Source organism: Ctenocephalides felis, unplaced genomic scaffold (genome assembly GCF_003426905.1).
Source record: "Ctenocephalides felis isolate EL2017-DRISC unplaced genomic scaffold, ASM342690v1 CF-g0.4_SCAFFOLD_03571, whole genome shotgun sequence".
In the NCBI taxonomy this organism is placed as follows: domain Eukaryota; kingdom Metazoa; phylum Arthropoda; class Insecta; order Siphonaptera; family Pulicidae; genus Ctenocephalides; species Ctenocephalides felis.
In genome coordinates this window covers 39003786-39019257 of record NW_020539725.1, presented here as the reverse complement: position 1 = coordinate 39019257, position 15472 = coordinate 39003786, and the positions used below count along the sequence as shown (strand labels likewise).

Genomic DNA, 15472 nt, shown 5'->3' with positions numbered 1-15472 from the left:
CTGATATGTTATGTGGAGTTTAAAATAAAATCCATGAATAGACTTCAATACTATGTAATTTTATTTTAGCACCTCTTTTTTTTCATTTCGATATGTACAATGTTTTGTATTGTGCAATTAACATAATTTAGAATACTTAAAATGTAACAAATTAGTTAACATTAGGCTACTGATTGAATTTTTCAGTCTTAAGAAAGCCTTTCATAACTTGAAAATCAGATTCATTCGAGTATATTTTTTTCAAAATAACACTTTAGGTTGAAAAATTAGTTTCTGGTTCAAGCTAGGTGACCAGTCTTTGACAATATTAATAATTCATAGCAAAAATAAATAAAATATATTGAAAAAATTCTCAGCCCTAGTATTTGTTTCTTATTACTATTTAACATTATTTCCTAAAGATTTATACACAATTATTTACAATCTCAAACTTACAGTTGATAACATATGCTTATATCATTAAATACATAATAGTAATCATCATAAAGGTCCTACTCAGGAAATAAAAAATATAACAATGCTTTTGTACAAAAAATAATGCTTCTTCATTTAGCCGGAATTTAAATATTTTCCTAAAGAAACAAAAACATCCTATGAAGATCAGCATTGTATCTTATTTTGTCAAGAAAAGTAAAAATGATATAATTCTACATCAATCTGGCATTTCTATACTAACAATAGGTACAACTGGTTTCATAATTTCACTCTTTTTTAAACGTTTATCCATTTTCCTTTCATTTTTGCTCCCATCTTCTCTGTCCGATCTATTGTCGCTATGGTAAGCAATATTTGCATATTCCTGTAATATAGGACATGTGCTCAATAGAAACTGGCAGAAGTCCTTCCTTATTCCAAACCACCCTAGAATTAATGCATAATTAACCAGATTTAGTGAATATTTGGCTTTATATTGATTGATATTGTTATTGTTCAATATTTCATCAAGAAAGATTCAGAATTAACTGTTTAATATTTACCCGTTGTATAGTCTATCAAAATTTTTTATATGTTTAAAATTTTTTAAACAGGCAAAAATTATTTTAAATATTGTATACAGAAATGAGGTGCATGATTTATATTTCAATTCATTTTAGGGTTAATCAAAAGTACTTTACATACTCGTTGCATGTATACTTACATTTGTTTCCTCCTTTTGAACCAAATGAAAGAAGAATTAATGTGATTAATGCCAAAATTAAAGGCGTGATTACAACACAGAAAGGCCATTTTAGACCACCATCAAGTTTGTCAGCTAATAATACCTACAAAGGATTATTATTTATAATTATTTTGAAAGAATTGTTTAAAATATTCCATATTTACTTGAAAAACCAATATAGGTAAAACAGTAAAACAATGTCCTATAGCAGTAAACATAGCCGATCGAGATTGTTGAGAGGATATCTCAGGAGTTCTTAATAATATTCCACAAAAAATTATGCTATATAGTACACCTGTAAGGAGAGTACTTTATGAATGCTTCAACAGATTGCAGGTATAATATACAATGGTAATAATAAATTATTCCACTTACCTACAAGACTTAAGCATAGTACTATCCACAAAGGAACAAAAACAACTTCCCAGCTCCAACTTACAAATCCATCTAGTTTTAGAGGTAGGAAAACAAATTGTAGAGCGTTAACTGAACAGAATAGCTCCAACTAAATATGATAAAAATTATAATAATAATATATCAGAATGAGCACTTAATAATAGAAATAATATCAATGTCAAACTCACCTCGAATGATCTATCATGTTTAACAGCCCAAACACAAGCAGCCACACTTACTACACTAACAAAAATTAGTGGGATAAAAACTAAAACCCATAAATGTCGTCCAGAATGCAGTCTATCACATGCCAACAATTCAAACATCAAAAGAATCAAATGCAATGCTAATGATATAAGCATTGCTTTAAAATGTGCGTAGGAATCACCTTCCAACCTAAAAATTATTCATATATTTATATAAATTATAATATAATTGATAATAGTTAACTTAAATAGCTTAGTTTAATATTATCTTAGGGAATTTGAAACCTTTATTAATAGAACTCTTCGAATAACTATTAAAACAAATCAAGTAGCTTGAAATCTTCATTTATTTCAGATTTAAATAGAAACTTTGTAGAGAAAGAAAAAAATATTCTTGCTTGGATAATTAAGAACAATTTATGTAAATATATGAACCTGTAATGTGGGTATCTCCACCAGACATAGCCACCAACTAAAGCTCCGCTTATTGCAAAACCTTTCCAAATCCATAGTGGCGAAAATATAGCCCAGTAAGACCAATCTATCCAGTCATCCAAACGTAATGCGAATAATACAACGAAAGTTAAAAGACTTGAATGAACTATGAATTTGCTGTAAGAAAAAAGAAAAATGTATATTAGAGTTTTAAATTCTTGCTTTTAGAAAATAGATAGCCTTATAGATATACTTCTGTTCAAATATTCATAAGATTATAAACCATAATAGCAATAGCAAATGACTTTGCTCGATATAGATATTTTCAAGGTTAAGTATGCCATATCATATTGCAAACATTAAGACTGCTTGCAAAGAATTTGGCCTGCACAAAATAAAAAGAATAAACAAAGTGTTTAAACATACAAATATATATATATATATATATATATATATATATATATATATATATATAATAAAATAAGATATTAGAATAAGCAGTTTCAAGAATAATTGGTTTAATAATTACCTAGGATTAAAATCTTGAAAAATAGATTGCAAATTCATTTTAACTGTATGTGAAAGATATTCGGCAGTATCTAACAATATCTATTATTTCACAGAACTTTTACTGTAGAAATTCATGGTAACTTTCACATTTATCAAACAATAACAATGAGTTTATTCAAGAAATGTATTACGACAATACGCTTATATTATTCTTAAATAAAATCGGTATTCATCATGTTACAAATAATTTAACTTCAGTTGTGGTTTTATTAGATATGTTTGGCAATATTATATATTTTGTCATTTGTCAAAAATGCTCTCCAAACAGTTTTCAAATGTGCAAATGTCAAATCTGTCTTTGGTGGCATCACTGAATTTTGCAGGTTGCCGAACTTGATTTTGTACAGGATATATTTGGTGTGAACATAACCTCGGTCGAAAGTTCTCTTTGCATTAGAACCACGTTGTAATAAGGTGAGGTGCAGACTAATTTGCTTAGTTGTACTAATAATAGTGAGAAATTAAAGTTTTTATAAATTCATGTTCTTTGAGTGAAGTATCAATTAACTGTTGGTCTTTTTATAGGTCGGTAATCATGCAAATTTTCGTGAAAACTTTGACGGGTAAGACCATCACCCTTGAGGTGGAGGCATCCGATACTATCGAAAATGTAAAAGCAAAAATTCAAGACAAAGAAGGCATCCCACCAGACCAGCAACGTTTGATTTTTGCCGGAAAACAATTAGAAGATGGACGTACCTTGAGCGACTATAATATCCAAAAGGAATCCACTTTGCATTTAGTTTTGCGTCTGCGTGGAGGTTTGTATAAAAACATAACAAAATGTTTATTACGTGCTTCATGTTTTGCTTCTAAATGTTCTATCTCGATTTTTGTTGCCATGATTTAGAGAAATAATCCAATTAATACTCATTAAGAGTAACATTTTGTATTCAATTGCTATTGAGGTTTTCTATCTCATGTCAGAGGTGGTTTAACCCCTATATTTTATGGTTCTTACAATTTGCATAATTAAGAGACTAGTTCTTTTATTGATAAACACTTATTTTTGCATACACTTTTATCAGACCGTTTCAAGTAAATGTATTTGTGATTTTTATAGGTATCATTGAACCTTCTCTTCGTATTTTGGCTCAAAAATACAACTGCGACAAAATGATCTGCCGTAAGTGCTATGCTCGCCTTCATCCCAGAGCCACTAACTGCCGCAAAACCAAATGTGGACACACCAACAACTTGCGCCCAAAGAAGAAGCTAAAGTAAACTTTCCACATTACTATTTGCATTATTATTCGAAACTGATTGTTCTTAATGCAAATAAAATTTCTAAAATGTAAAGCTTTGTTTAAATTTATCAAAATAAATTATTTTCTAACAGTGTATGTTGAAGGTCTTAATATAAAATGAAATAATATAAAGGACAATCCAAATATTAGTTTTATTGCAGATTGGTTACAACTTTCAAAAAAATTTAAATTCATTAACATATATTTGAAATTAACTCAACTTAGCATTCCATGAATATATGGTACAAACTTACTTTTGATATAACTTTGGTTATCAATTAATACATAAATTTTAATACAATACCATTGTAAAGTAATTAACTTTTTTAATAAAGTAATGTTTGTTCACATGATCTTCAAATTCCTAAATCATGTACTGCAGTAAAATATACTTCTCTATTGGGTATTGAAATAAAATAACAAAATGGTATATTTAATACTTTTATTCTTAAATTATGTACATAAATTCTTGTATTATTAACTGTAAACAATTTTACAGTTTATTTAATTTACTGTTGATTCAATTTAAATTTAGCACAGACTGACTTAGCGTCAGGCCGATGTAAGTGATGCAATATTTTTTCTTCTATCTTTCCAACAGCTGCAGTTGTTAGTACTAAAGTTTCATGTTTCAGCATTGAATAACAATTCAAACCGTACACAGGCATCAAATTCACATGCTTAATTGTGTCTGTTGCCATTGTGATGTTCCTTGGCATTAAATCAGTACTGAAAAAAGATAAATGAAGTGTTATTTAATTTGTTGGTAAAGCAATTTTTGTGCATTTAAAAAAAAATAATAATAATAATTAGACTGCAATGGAACAAAAATGCATTGGCAAATTTAATGTAACTAATTTCAGGAAAATATATTTGTAAAAAGAAACTGCACGAATTTATTGCTTAGTATTATGTAAAAGGAAAAAAATTAAGCTTACTTATCAACGATTAGTACAGAAGGTCCCCAATTCCTTGCTTCTATTAAATCCTTAATGAATGTTGGATCTTCAGAAGGAATATCTAAGCTATCTACAACATGTAGATCATCCTGTGCTAATTTAAACTGATAGCGTTGATGTTAATCCTAAAACTCTTGTGAAAAATGGAAGCATATAAAAATGTGTTGTAGGTGATCGAGGACCATGGGCAATACCACCTCCTCTCCACAATGGTGATCTAATTGATCCGTGTCTAGCTTTACCCATTCCTTTCTGAGGCCATGGTTTTCTACCACCACCTGCAAAATTAATGAGAATAAATAAGCAAACTCGAACCTCATATTGTATTGTACAGAAACATAGTAGCATAGGTTAAGTGACAATTACATCATCTTTCATTTATTTAGAGAACTTTTCTTAATACGAGAAAGAATAAAACATTCTTACAAAGACTCACCTCTAACTTCTGCTCTTGTTTTGGTGTGAGCAAATGAAACATAGCGGTATTTTCTTTGCCAAGTAATATTTTGGTGAATAATGTCAATTCTTGGTGAAAATCCAAATACATCTGGGTGTAAGTCTATTATAGATAATTTCTTTTCTTCAGGTGTATCAATATTTTCTATCCAAACTTGCCTAGGTTTTTGGTAGATGGGTGGAAAGTCAAGACTTCTGGTTAATAATGGATCATTTACAAGTGCATTTGTACAATAATTTTTGGTGCTTAAAGTTCTAAATAAAGACCGAACAGCAAACATGATTAATAACTTTTTATTTAGTTTAAATATGGTTAAGATATATATTTTATTTATTTATTGTCTTAATTCAACATTTTTCTGACATTTAGAACTTTTTTGAACAAAGTAGATCAAGAATAGCATGTAAACTTGCACGAATTTCATGCCAGTAAACACACGTGAGATTTTATTTTGAGGTTAACTTTTTGACAATCCTCTTGACATCAATATAAGTAATGTTTAATTAATTATTTGTATCAATAAGAAAAAATAAATAAAATGACGAAAGTGAGTTATATTATATTTTAATTTAAATTTAAGTTATTTATCTTGGTATATTGTTTTTTGTAGTAGATACTCATAATATTTATTTTAATTTAGGTTCACACTCGTTATTTCCAAAAGGATAACAATGCTAAACCAAAAGGCAAAGGTAAAAGATCCAGAAGAAAGTCTGATAATCCTGAAAATAAAATTAAAAAGATAAGCAAAACACTTACAGCCAATGATGTTTTAACATACAAAGTAAAGCCAATATCTTTACGACAGTTAAATAGTCAAAAACTGCAGAATAAAAAGGTAATAAATTTGTAACTGCTTGAGGTAACTTCTTAGTTATTTTATGATATTATGTGCAGTTAGTTATAATATCTGGCTTCAGGTTCACTGCAAAAGCAGTAAGTTTTATTGAATTTTTAAATTTATAGTGCAAACTAATTATAATACACAAAATATAGTTGTTTCATACTGTGTGATAGAAGGTTGTGATATAATTATACATTTACCAATATTGAAATTTTAAACAAGAATTATTTTACATTGCAGAAAACTATTGCGAACGGTAAACCAGTACCTAAGTTAAAAAAATTACCAATTGATCCAGAATCTCTAGAGCGACACTCTAGAGGTGTAGGTCTCGAGGGCAAGGGAATTAAAACAAAACATCATGCAATCAAATTGAAGCGAAAAGAAAAACTTATTGCAAATGCCCAAGAAGAAGCTGCTCATGCTGAGATATTACTAACAGAATCGGCAGGGTATTAATTTGTGATATTTATTATGTCAAACAAATCATAATATTCACTATTACATTAACACTTTTTATATATAATTAGCTTTTTAGAGGCGGATGATGGCGAAAGAACTACACAATTCACACAGAAACAGATTATAAAAGAGGTAAGTCAATTTTCAATATAATATTTTTACACAATACAACTTATTTTAATTATTTACAAAAATATTATTCATAAGTTAAATAACAATTATTAATTATTCTGTTAGGTAGATATAAGTGCCGCCACCAAACATTTTGAGTTAACATTGGATCAGTTTGGACCTTACAGAATGAAATACAATAGATCAGGAAGATATTTATTATTAGGCGGGCATAGGTAAACAAATTTAAATTCTTATCATTTATCAATTAGTTTCTTATAATTCAATATTTTAGAGGACATCTTGCTGCATTTGACTGGGTAACAAAAAAATTATTATGCGAAATCAATGTGATGGAATCTATATATGATATAAGGTATACAAATATTTTTATTTTTGATATGGATTTTATTGTATATACCTTTTATTTTTATTTTTGATATTTAATTGAATTATCATTATTTAATTAATTTTACAAGTAATTGTAATTTTTAGCTGGCTACATATAGAAACAATGATGGCAGTGGCTCAAAAAGATTGGGTTTACATTTATGATAATCAAGGAATTGAATTGCACTGCATCAAACGCCTTAATAAAGTGCAGCGCATGGAATTTTTGCCTTATCACTTTTTACTAGCAACAGCTGTAAGGAAATATGTTTTTTTATGAATTATAATATCTCATATAATATACCATAAATATTTAAAAAAATCTCATTTATTTATTAGAGTGATGATGGTTTTTTATCTTGGCTTGATATCTCAATTGGTGAATTAGTTACAAAATACAATACAAATCTTGGCAGATTAAATATAATGACTCAAAATCCATATAATGCACTTTTATGTGTTGGGCATGCACGAGGAGTAGTCAGTATGTGGTCTCCAAACACCAGAGAACCATTAGCTAAAATGTTGTGCCATAATGGTCCATTAACATCTGTTGCAATAAATCCTCAAGGAACGTAAGTATCACTTTTATTAGTATTTGATAATTAAGTTTTTTTTATGCTCTTCTTATTCAAGAATTATATTTTCTTTTCATATAGACAAATGGCAACATCTGCTGTTGATAAATCAATTAAACTTTGGGATATAAGAAAACTATCAGGTCCTTTACAGCATTACAAGTTAAGGGGTTGTCCAACATCTTTATCATTATCTCACAAAAGCGATATGATGGCTGTTGGCATGGGTAACATTGTTGAAGTGTACAGGTATTTAGCATATTTTACATACACTGAATGTCTTTTTAATTATTTTCACATATATAATAATTATATTTCAGGGATTCTTCTCTTGACACTACTGTGCGACCATATTTACGCCATAAAATGGAAACATCTGTGCAAACATTACAATTTTGTCCTCATGAGGATATATTGGGTGTTTCTGCTTCGAAAGGCTTCACATCATTATTAGTTCCTGGTGAGTATAGCCATTTATTATGTAAAGTAAGAAATATTGTTTATATAATATTATATAAATGTTGTTGATTCTATAAACTTAATATTTACTATGTATTTGTTCACTAACTTTAAGGAAGCGGTGAACCTAATTTCGATGCTCGTGAATGTAATCCATTCCAAACTAAGTCTCAAAGAAGAGAGGCCGAGGTCCATGCATTGCTTGAAAAGATACCTGCTGATCTTATTACACTTGATCCCAACAGCATTGCTGAAGTAGATGTTCCCACATTAAAGGACAAAATTGAGGCAAAGAAAAAGCTTCTGGTAAGTATTGGTTAATTGATATATATTCTATTGGAGTTTGTTGCTTTGAATTTATATAGAATTGAGGCCTTGAACTAGGATAATAAAATGTTTCTTACTAATCAATTTTCATTTGGCAGTTTTTGAAACCGCCAAAGGTTGACTACAAACCTAGAAATATTGGTAAGAGGAGAGGTGCATCAGTTCGAGCTGCTAGAAATAAGAAAATTGTACAAGAAGTACATAAAAAGGTAAGTGTTGTATACATAATGTTATAAAAATTTTAAATATAGCTTTAATCATTTTATATTTCAATAATTAATTTTTATAGTTTTACTTTAAAATACATTTTGTTTATCCACATAATATAGTGTCAACAGCAAACACTGAATTATTAAAATTTAATTTTGATATAATATTATGTTATAATATTAATATGTTTTCTTTTATAGGAATTTATTAAGCAAATGAAGGAAATCAATCCATTAAATGAACTATCTGACAAGAGTAGTAATTCTAAACAGGAAAATGCAAATATTTTAGACAGGTTTAGAACGAAAAAGAAAAATTAAGTTTGTAAAATTGACTTAAATTATTTTATTAAATAAATAAAAAATATCACAAATTATTCTATTTGTATATGCTTGTATAATATTCCTCTTCTAAATCATATAAATCTGCTGCCATATCATCTCTAAGTGACATAAGTTTCTGGTCGCACTCTGCTTGTTTAGTTCTGAATAATTTAGAATTTTGCGTTATTGCTTCATTGACGGATGGAAAATCATTTAAAATTAAATACTGCTTTATGTCAGATACTAGCTTCATCAATGATTCTCCAGCACGCACTAGAAAGAATAAATATTATTTACTAAAAATAGATAAACATCAGTATGGTTTCCCTCCCTTCATCAAATACACAAGGTGCCCTAATAGATTTGACTAATACCATCAGTCAGCACCTTGAGGAAAATATGCATACAGCTGCAATTTTTATTGATTTACAAAAAGCTTTCGACACAGTAGATCATGGCATATTACTCAATAAACTAACAGATTTGGGTGTAGTGGGTTTGTCTTACAGCATTATTAAAGATTTCCTCATGGAAAGGGTGGTAAGGACGGAGGTGGGAAATTTCACAAGTGGAGGACATACCATAACTTGTGGAGTCCCACAAGGTTCTGTATTAGGACCTTTATTATATCTGTTATACACCAATAACTTCAAAGATGCAAAATTAAAGGGTAGATACATATTATATGCAGACGATACAGCCATAGTATATGCAGATAAGGATAAAAAAGACTCGAAGATGCTATAAAGACAGACATGAAAATATGTACCGAGTGGCTAACTGAAAATAAACTAACAACATCGATAAAAGAAAATACATATATTTCAAACATAGAAAAAATACCGAGAACACTAAACTAAATATTAAAGTAAATAATAGAGAAATAGAAGAAGTGGAAAGCATAAAATACTTAGGACTGATAATAAATGAAAAATTGACATGGACAGAACATATAAACAAAATAAAAAGAAAGATAGGAACATTAACAGGGGCATTGAAAAGGATCCACTCTGTTGGCAAAAAAAATAAAATACTAATTCTTAAAACGCAAATAATACCTATAATTTTATATGGAATAACAACACGGAGCCAAACAACTAAAGCAAGCCTAAATGACATACAGAGAATAATGAATAAAACCATAAAAATAGCATATAATTTTCCACATCTAACTCCCACCAAATACTTACAGAGAGAAACAAATAATCATTCACTAAATAACATAATTAAAATAGAGAAATGCAAACTAATACTATTCATGTAATGGACTGAAGAAATTGATGTATATTTTTATACCTATATTCGCTGCTCGTACATGCATTTCATAGGTGTCTTGTTCACATTGTGTCACTCTTGATAATTGTGATTCATTTTCGCCTTTTGCCAATTTAATTATTTCTATAACAATTTAAAATGCAATGAGCATAAATATAAAAGTTTGCATTTTGAGGTTATAAAACATAATATACCTTCAAAATTTTCTAACATGCTTTTAACATCTTCTTTCAATCTTGTGTTGTATGATTTTAATAAAGCTTCTTTTGACTGAGGTATTCGTGACATTTTATAAATAAAATAAAAATATACTTATTATAACTATAAAATAATTGTTTGTTTGTAGTTGACAAGATGACAAGTTGACTGCACTTACAAGACAATCGACTGACTGGTCAGTACACTGTCAATTTTATAAGTGAATTTTTAAAATTAAATTTGTTAACTGTTGGTGATTTGGAATTTGCTCAATAAGAAAAATAATTTTGCAAGTATAATAACATTGTATATGTAATACAGAATATATCAAACAAATTGTATTTTTGTTGCGGTTTTAAACGTTTCTTCGTTGACACTTGGGCTTGATCTAAATAATTCATAACCCAAAAAGTTATATTTTGTTCTTATTATTTTTTTCTATATTACAATTACTACACTTTTATAATATTACTTAAATCCAAAAAGCTTAAATCTTCCAAGAAAATGTTCAAAGTTTTAATTTCAAAATATTAAATTTTAGTTATGGTTGCATACCCCTGCCAACTTCAAGTGAATCAGCATTTTCTTCAACAGTGTACTTTGTCAGTTGTCACTGACCAGTTCAGTCATTTTATTGCCACCACGAGTAAATGCTGGCAGATTTGATAATCATTTGTAATTATAGATTGAATTAGTGAGGTGCTTGTAATATATTTTCAATTAAAGTTCATAAATTTTATAAATTGCTTTCAAAATGGCGGAAAAACAATTCACATTAGCCGAAGTTGCCAAATTCAATGACAACCAGAAGGCTTGTATTATTATCCATAATAATGTTTATGATGTGACGGCGTTCTTGAATGAGGTAAGAATTTTTCGAGTAATACTCCAGTAGATTTAGTGATATTAATGACCTTGATCGGTTACATCAGAATGGTATCAATTTATTACTGCATACGTGTTATTTTGATTGAGTGTGGAATAGAGACATCACCATTACTTGTACAATTACATGAATTTTTGATTAAAGTAATATTGCCGACTAATTAATTTGATGCATTTAACTTAGATACTCTTATGCATAGATAAAAGAAGAGTATTCTTTTATGTATGCAGAATTTCGATGTTAACTTGACAAAACAAGGAACCTGTTGCATGACATTTTTGATTTATAATCTTTGAACTTGTTAATGCTTTGCATTTCTTATATATATATATATATATATATATATATATATATATATATATATATATATACACAGGGCCGGTCCTGGAGTCTTCAGCGCCCGCATGAAAGATTTGTTCTAGCGCCCCCCACCCCCCAATAATTTTAACTGTTTTAACATTTATCATTAAAATTATATGAATATTTACGTAAATTCACAAATTTACAATTACACAAAATTACAATTACAATTTTCACAAAAAATTAGAAATAATCTAAAAGCGTATAAAATACATTGATTTTAATTTTATTTAGAAAATCAAAGCGATTTGTGGGTTGACCATAATTAAATATTTTATATTTTCAAGTATTTCTAACATATATGTAATATTAATATTTGGGTTTGGAAACATTTTTCATTTTTAATGAAACACTTAATTAATTAAACTCATTTTTATTTTTAAACATAACATTTGTTTTTCATGTTAGATTTTTAAAATTTAATTTTAATTTTTTTTCATTATTTACAATATCCAAAATTGCATCAGTAACTTACAGTGGCGTCTGAACCAAATTTTTGATGGGTGGGCTCGTTTTTTTTTTTTTTTAGAGATATTAGTCCATATAATTTTTTGAAATTGATGGGTGGGCTGAGCCCACTGGTAACTTATTAATATTGTAAAGCCAAATTGTATTCATGTTCACTTTCCCATCTGATTCAGAATATCAGATTGTTGTTTTAAAGTTAAATTTTTAACGTATTTTAAAAGATGCAAAGAAATTACATATTTCCTGAATTATATCGAAAACAAAACACAATTATATTTGTATCTGTATTATTGCTGCTTAGTTAATAATTAAATTTAGTATGGACACCACTAGGCATAAAAAAGCTCAGGAGTTTTGTTTCTAAGTACATTTAGCTTCTATTTTTCATATTTGCTCCATATTCATAAACCTAACCACGCATGTCTTCAAAGTTCAAAGTTAAACAGATGCGAAACTTTTTAATCAAATACAAAAGTTACAATTAAGTTTCTCGGTCTTATAGTCATTTTCTATGCACTGACTTCCCATTTCCCATTTTTCTCTATTATAATTTGCAACTATTTTTTTAACAAGTTCCGTTCAAACTAAATCACCTCGCAATTTTTCATCCCAATAATTTAAACTTTCGTAGGTTTGCGCTTACGGTATTGAACACTAGATAATTTCTTTTTCAATTCCACATTAACTTCGATTGAAGAAAAATTTAATGAGTTCATTAAATAATAAGCAGAACAATAATTTACTAATTTGCATGAGTAATTAATTGTTTTTACAGATATCACATTGCAAACTGAATATGCTTTCTGTTTCTGCATATCCATAGTTAAGTTAGATTGTTTATTGTAATCTGTTAAGTATTCTAGATTTTATATTAAAAAATATGAATAATATATTATAAATTTTATTTCCGAATCTCGTTTTGGCGCCCCAAAAGGCGTGCGACCGCATTTTCTATATATATATATATACTACTCATTTTCTCAAACTTTGATGAATTTTTAAAATTAAACTACTTGTCGTAATATTTCAGTAAGTTCTATAAGACCATGATATATATCGCCCAAAAAAGTTCCATGAAAATCGGCTTAAATTTTTTTTAACAGTTAATTACAAGAAAACGGCTCGGTAGATTTTCACCTAAAACTAATCAGTATCATTCCCAAATATCTTTCGAACAGTTTTTGATTATTTAAAATCGGTTCGGTAGTATTAGCTTAAAATATGATAATCTGACAATCCTGCTAATCTGTGTTTAATCAAATTTTGGATATCTCAACCGATTTAATAATAAAATGACTGCTAATTTTTGTACCTAACGTGTTAAATAGGGTACTTTATCAAGATAAAATTATTCAAAATTCAAATATTATTTGCGACCACAAAAATTGTTTCGCACTACAGTACATATATAGCGTAATTTTGTGTATTTTAAAAATCTATAAAATACCGCAATTTTTTATAAATTTAAAAATTACTTTAAATTACAGAATTAATTAAATTATAAATATATAATAGTTTCCAGCAAATTGTTCGATGAAACCATATCAATCAAGTAATACAAAAGAGACATCAAATGGGTTACGAACGTTTTATCTAAAATCTAAGGTTTTATTTAAAGAAAACGATATGAATTTGATAAAATAACTTTTGCAGTGTTCACAATGACAATACAAATTCTTGTCTAATTGTTAACTGATTTCAAAAATCTCGCTTAAAAATATAAAAAAAAACTTTAAATTGTTATTTTGGTTTAAATGGTTTAAAAAAAAATAAAAATAAAAGTAAGGAATTATTATGATGATTTTATGTAGAAATAGAAGTAGAACATGTTGAGGTTTTTATTACTATAACTCTGCACTTTTGTGTAGAGTTCGTCGCAATTTCATTTACTGGCTTATGTTTTGAAAATTATTTTACAATACTACAGTAATTTTCTACATTATTTTTTTTCTTAAATGTTTATAACAAATATAATATATGAAAATATGGTTAATAATATTTGTTATACAGAGACGCACAATTCGCGTATAAGTTTCCTTTTGTTATTTATTGAGGTAAAGAATATCCGAAACCACTATCATTGAATTTAAACCACTATCAATGAAATTCAACATTATATTTCATGTATGATACATATTATTTAGGGCAAATTGATTATGATAAATGATAAATATTGCTTGTGATAAATATTTTCTTTCAATTTCTTTATTGTAATTTTAAATAACATTCAAACACTAAGTACTTTGAAACAGAAAGAGAGGCCTTATCAGTTCTAAATGTATCATTTACTTATAATTATCAAGTATATGATATATAATTATTATAATAACATGAAAGCCAAGTGGTCAAGTAAATATGTTATTCAAACTTTCACTTTAATTTCAGCAAATCCCATATAACCTTTGATGTACTTGCGGTCAAAAGTTATTTTGGCCAACATGAAATTTTGTAGTCGCTGCTTTTTCTATGAAATGTCGATAATATGTCTATTCATATTATAATTTATTAATATTGATCTCTATATTATAACTATTAAAATTTCATGATTGAGAAAGGAAACTAAAACATATCGTTAAATAAAATTTTATTCAAATATATTGACCCAAGTATTTGTATTAGTACTTGTGATAGTCCTTACTACCCGTCTTCGACAGCTTGATATCCAGCAGTAGAAATATCAATTAAGATATCTTTGAAAATATAGATTTAAATATTTCAAGCGAAAATGGCCTTTCGGTGCATTGTGGCAATACATATTAGAAAAAATAACTTCTATCTTTTTAATAATAATGCTACTTTATAAAGAATTATCTCACAGCATAAAACAAAATTAAAATAAAATATTTTTTAATACTGATTTGATACAGTATGTTTGGTGAATACTTTTGTCTACTTATTTATTTTATTCAATATTGAAGAAAATTTTAAAATGCGGGTTTTTGGCATTTATGCGATCGTTATTGATATTTTTAATGAAAATATGCATACCTAACGAATAAAAATTCACTTTACTACTAAATTAATACTTTTAAAATTTTGCACGCCACATTTGTTAGGCGTTGTGAATTTTTGAATAATTACATCCAGCATGGATGCTTTTCAAGGTTCCATTTATTGAAATTAACCTTCAATCACAGTTGTATAAAAAGTAA

At 27.8% G+C, this 15472-nt stretch overlaps 5 protein-coding genes across 5 annotated transcripts; 2 read left to right on the top strand and 3 right to left on the bottom strand.

The window, feature by feature from the left end:
• Positions 1-359: 359 nt before the first annotated feature.
• On the bottom strand, positions 360-2867 carry LOC113385291 (transmembrane protein 185A-like). Its single transcript, XM_026623135.1, has 7 exons — positions 2726-2867; positions 2197-2373; positions 1744-1951; positions 1535-1664; positions 1324-1454; positions 1139-1262; positions 360-861 (listed from the first exon to the last, which is right to left on the bottom strand). Exons 1-7 carry the CDS (start codon positions 2761-2763, stop codon positions 653-655), a joined length of 1017 nt encoding a protein of 338 aa, XP_026478920.1. The 5' UTR covers positions 2764-2867; the 3' UTR covers positions 360-652.
• Positions 2868-3113: 246 nt separating this feature from the next.
• Positions 3114-4157, top strand: LOC113384591 (ubiquitin-60S ribosomal protein L40). The gene is made up of 3 exons (XM_026622333.1): positions 3114-3180; positions 3292-3527; positions 3830-4157. Exons 2-3 carry the CDS (start codon positions 3302-3304, stop codon positions 3988-3990), a joined length of 387 nt encoding a protein of 128 aa, XP_026478118.1. The 5' UTR covers positions 3114-3180; positions 3292-3301; the 3' UTR covers positions 3991-4157.
• A 365-nt stretch (positions 4158-4522) lies between these two features.
• Positions 4523-5784, bottom strand: LOC113385335 (39S ribosomal protein L4, mitochondrial-like). The gene is given in 4 exon segments (XM_026623176.1): positions 4523-4742; positions 4952-5073; positions 5075-5250; positions 5409-5784. Coding segments are annotated over 4 exon segments (819 nt in total). The 5' UTR covers positions 5710-5784.
• Positions 5785-5832: 48 nt separating this feature from the next.
• LOC113384829 (WD repeat-containing protein 46-like) lies at positions 5833-9187 on the top strand. Its single transcript, XM_026622593.1, has 13 exons — positions 5833-5976; positions 6070-6267; positions 6514-6725; positions 6804-6867; positions 6973-7082; positions 7142-7222; positions 7342-7492; positions 7576-7811; positions 7896-8063; positions 8135-8274; positions 8389-8579; positions 8699-8809; positions 9011-9187. Exons 1-13 carry the CDS (start codon positions 5968-5970, stop codon positions 9128-9130), a joined length of 1791 nt encoding a protein of 596 aa, XP_026478378.1. The 5' UTR covers positions 5833-5967; the 3' UTR covers positions 9131-9187.
• On the bottom strand, positions 9151-10781 carry LOC113384830 (mediator of RNA polymerase II transcription subunit 22-like). Its single transcript, XM_026622594.1, has 3 exons — positions 10603-10781; positions 10430-10531; positions 9151-9406 (listed from the first exon to the last, which is right to left on the bottom strand). The coding sequence occupies exons 1-3, from the start codon at positions 10694-10696 to the stop codon at positions 9189-9191; spliced, it is 414 nt and encodes a 137-aa protein (XP_026478379.1). The 5' UTR covers positions 10697-10781; the 3' UTR covers positions 9151-9188.
• Positions 10782-15472: the final 4691 nt, after the last annotated feature.

Coding starts and splice junctions, on each gene's coding strand:
- LOC113385291 (XM_026623135.1), bottom strand. CDS start 2,763: ATGAATTTGCAATCTATTTTTCAAGATTTTAATCCTAG. Junction 1,952..2,196: donor TGGAGATACCCACATTACAG/GTTCATATATTT, acceptor AATAATTTTTAG/GTTGGAAGGTGATTCCTACG. Junction 1,665..1,743: donor AACATGATAGATCATTCGAG/GTGAGTTTGACA, acceptor TATCATATTTAG/TTGGAGCTATTCTGTTCAGT.
- LOC113384591 (XM_026622333.1), top strand. CDS start 3,302: ATGCAAATTTTCGTGAAAACTTTGACGGGTAAGACCATCACCCTTGAG. Junction 3,528..3,829: donor AGTTTTGCGTCTGCGTGGAG/GTTTGTATAAAA, acceptor TGATTTTTATAG/GTATCATTGAACCTTCTCTT.
- LOC113384829 (XM_026622593.1), top strand. Junction 7,223..7,341: donor GAATCTATATATGATATAAG/GTATACAAATAT, acceptor TGTAATTTTTAG/CTGGCTACATATAGAAACAA. Junction 8,580..8,698: donor AGGCAAAGAAAAAGCTTCTG/GTAAGTATTGGT, acceptor TTCATTTGGCAG/TTTTTGAAACCGCCAAAGGT.
- LOC113384830 (XM_026622594.1), bottom strand. CDS start 10,696: ATGTCACGAATACCTCAGTCAAAAGAAGCTTTATTAAAATCATACAAC. Junction 10,532..10,602: donor CATGTTAGAAAATTTTGAAG/GTATATTATGTT, acceptor AAATTGTTATAG/AAATAATTAAATTGGCAAAA. Junction 9,407..10,429: donor TGTACGAGCAGCGAATATAG/GTATAAAAATAT, acceptor TATTCTTTCTAG/TGCGTGCTGGAGAATCATTG.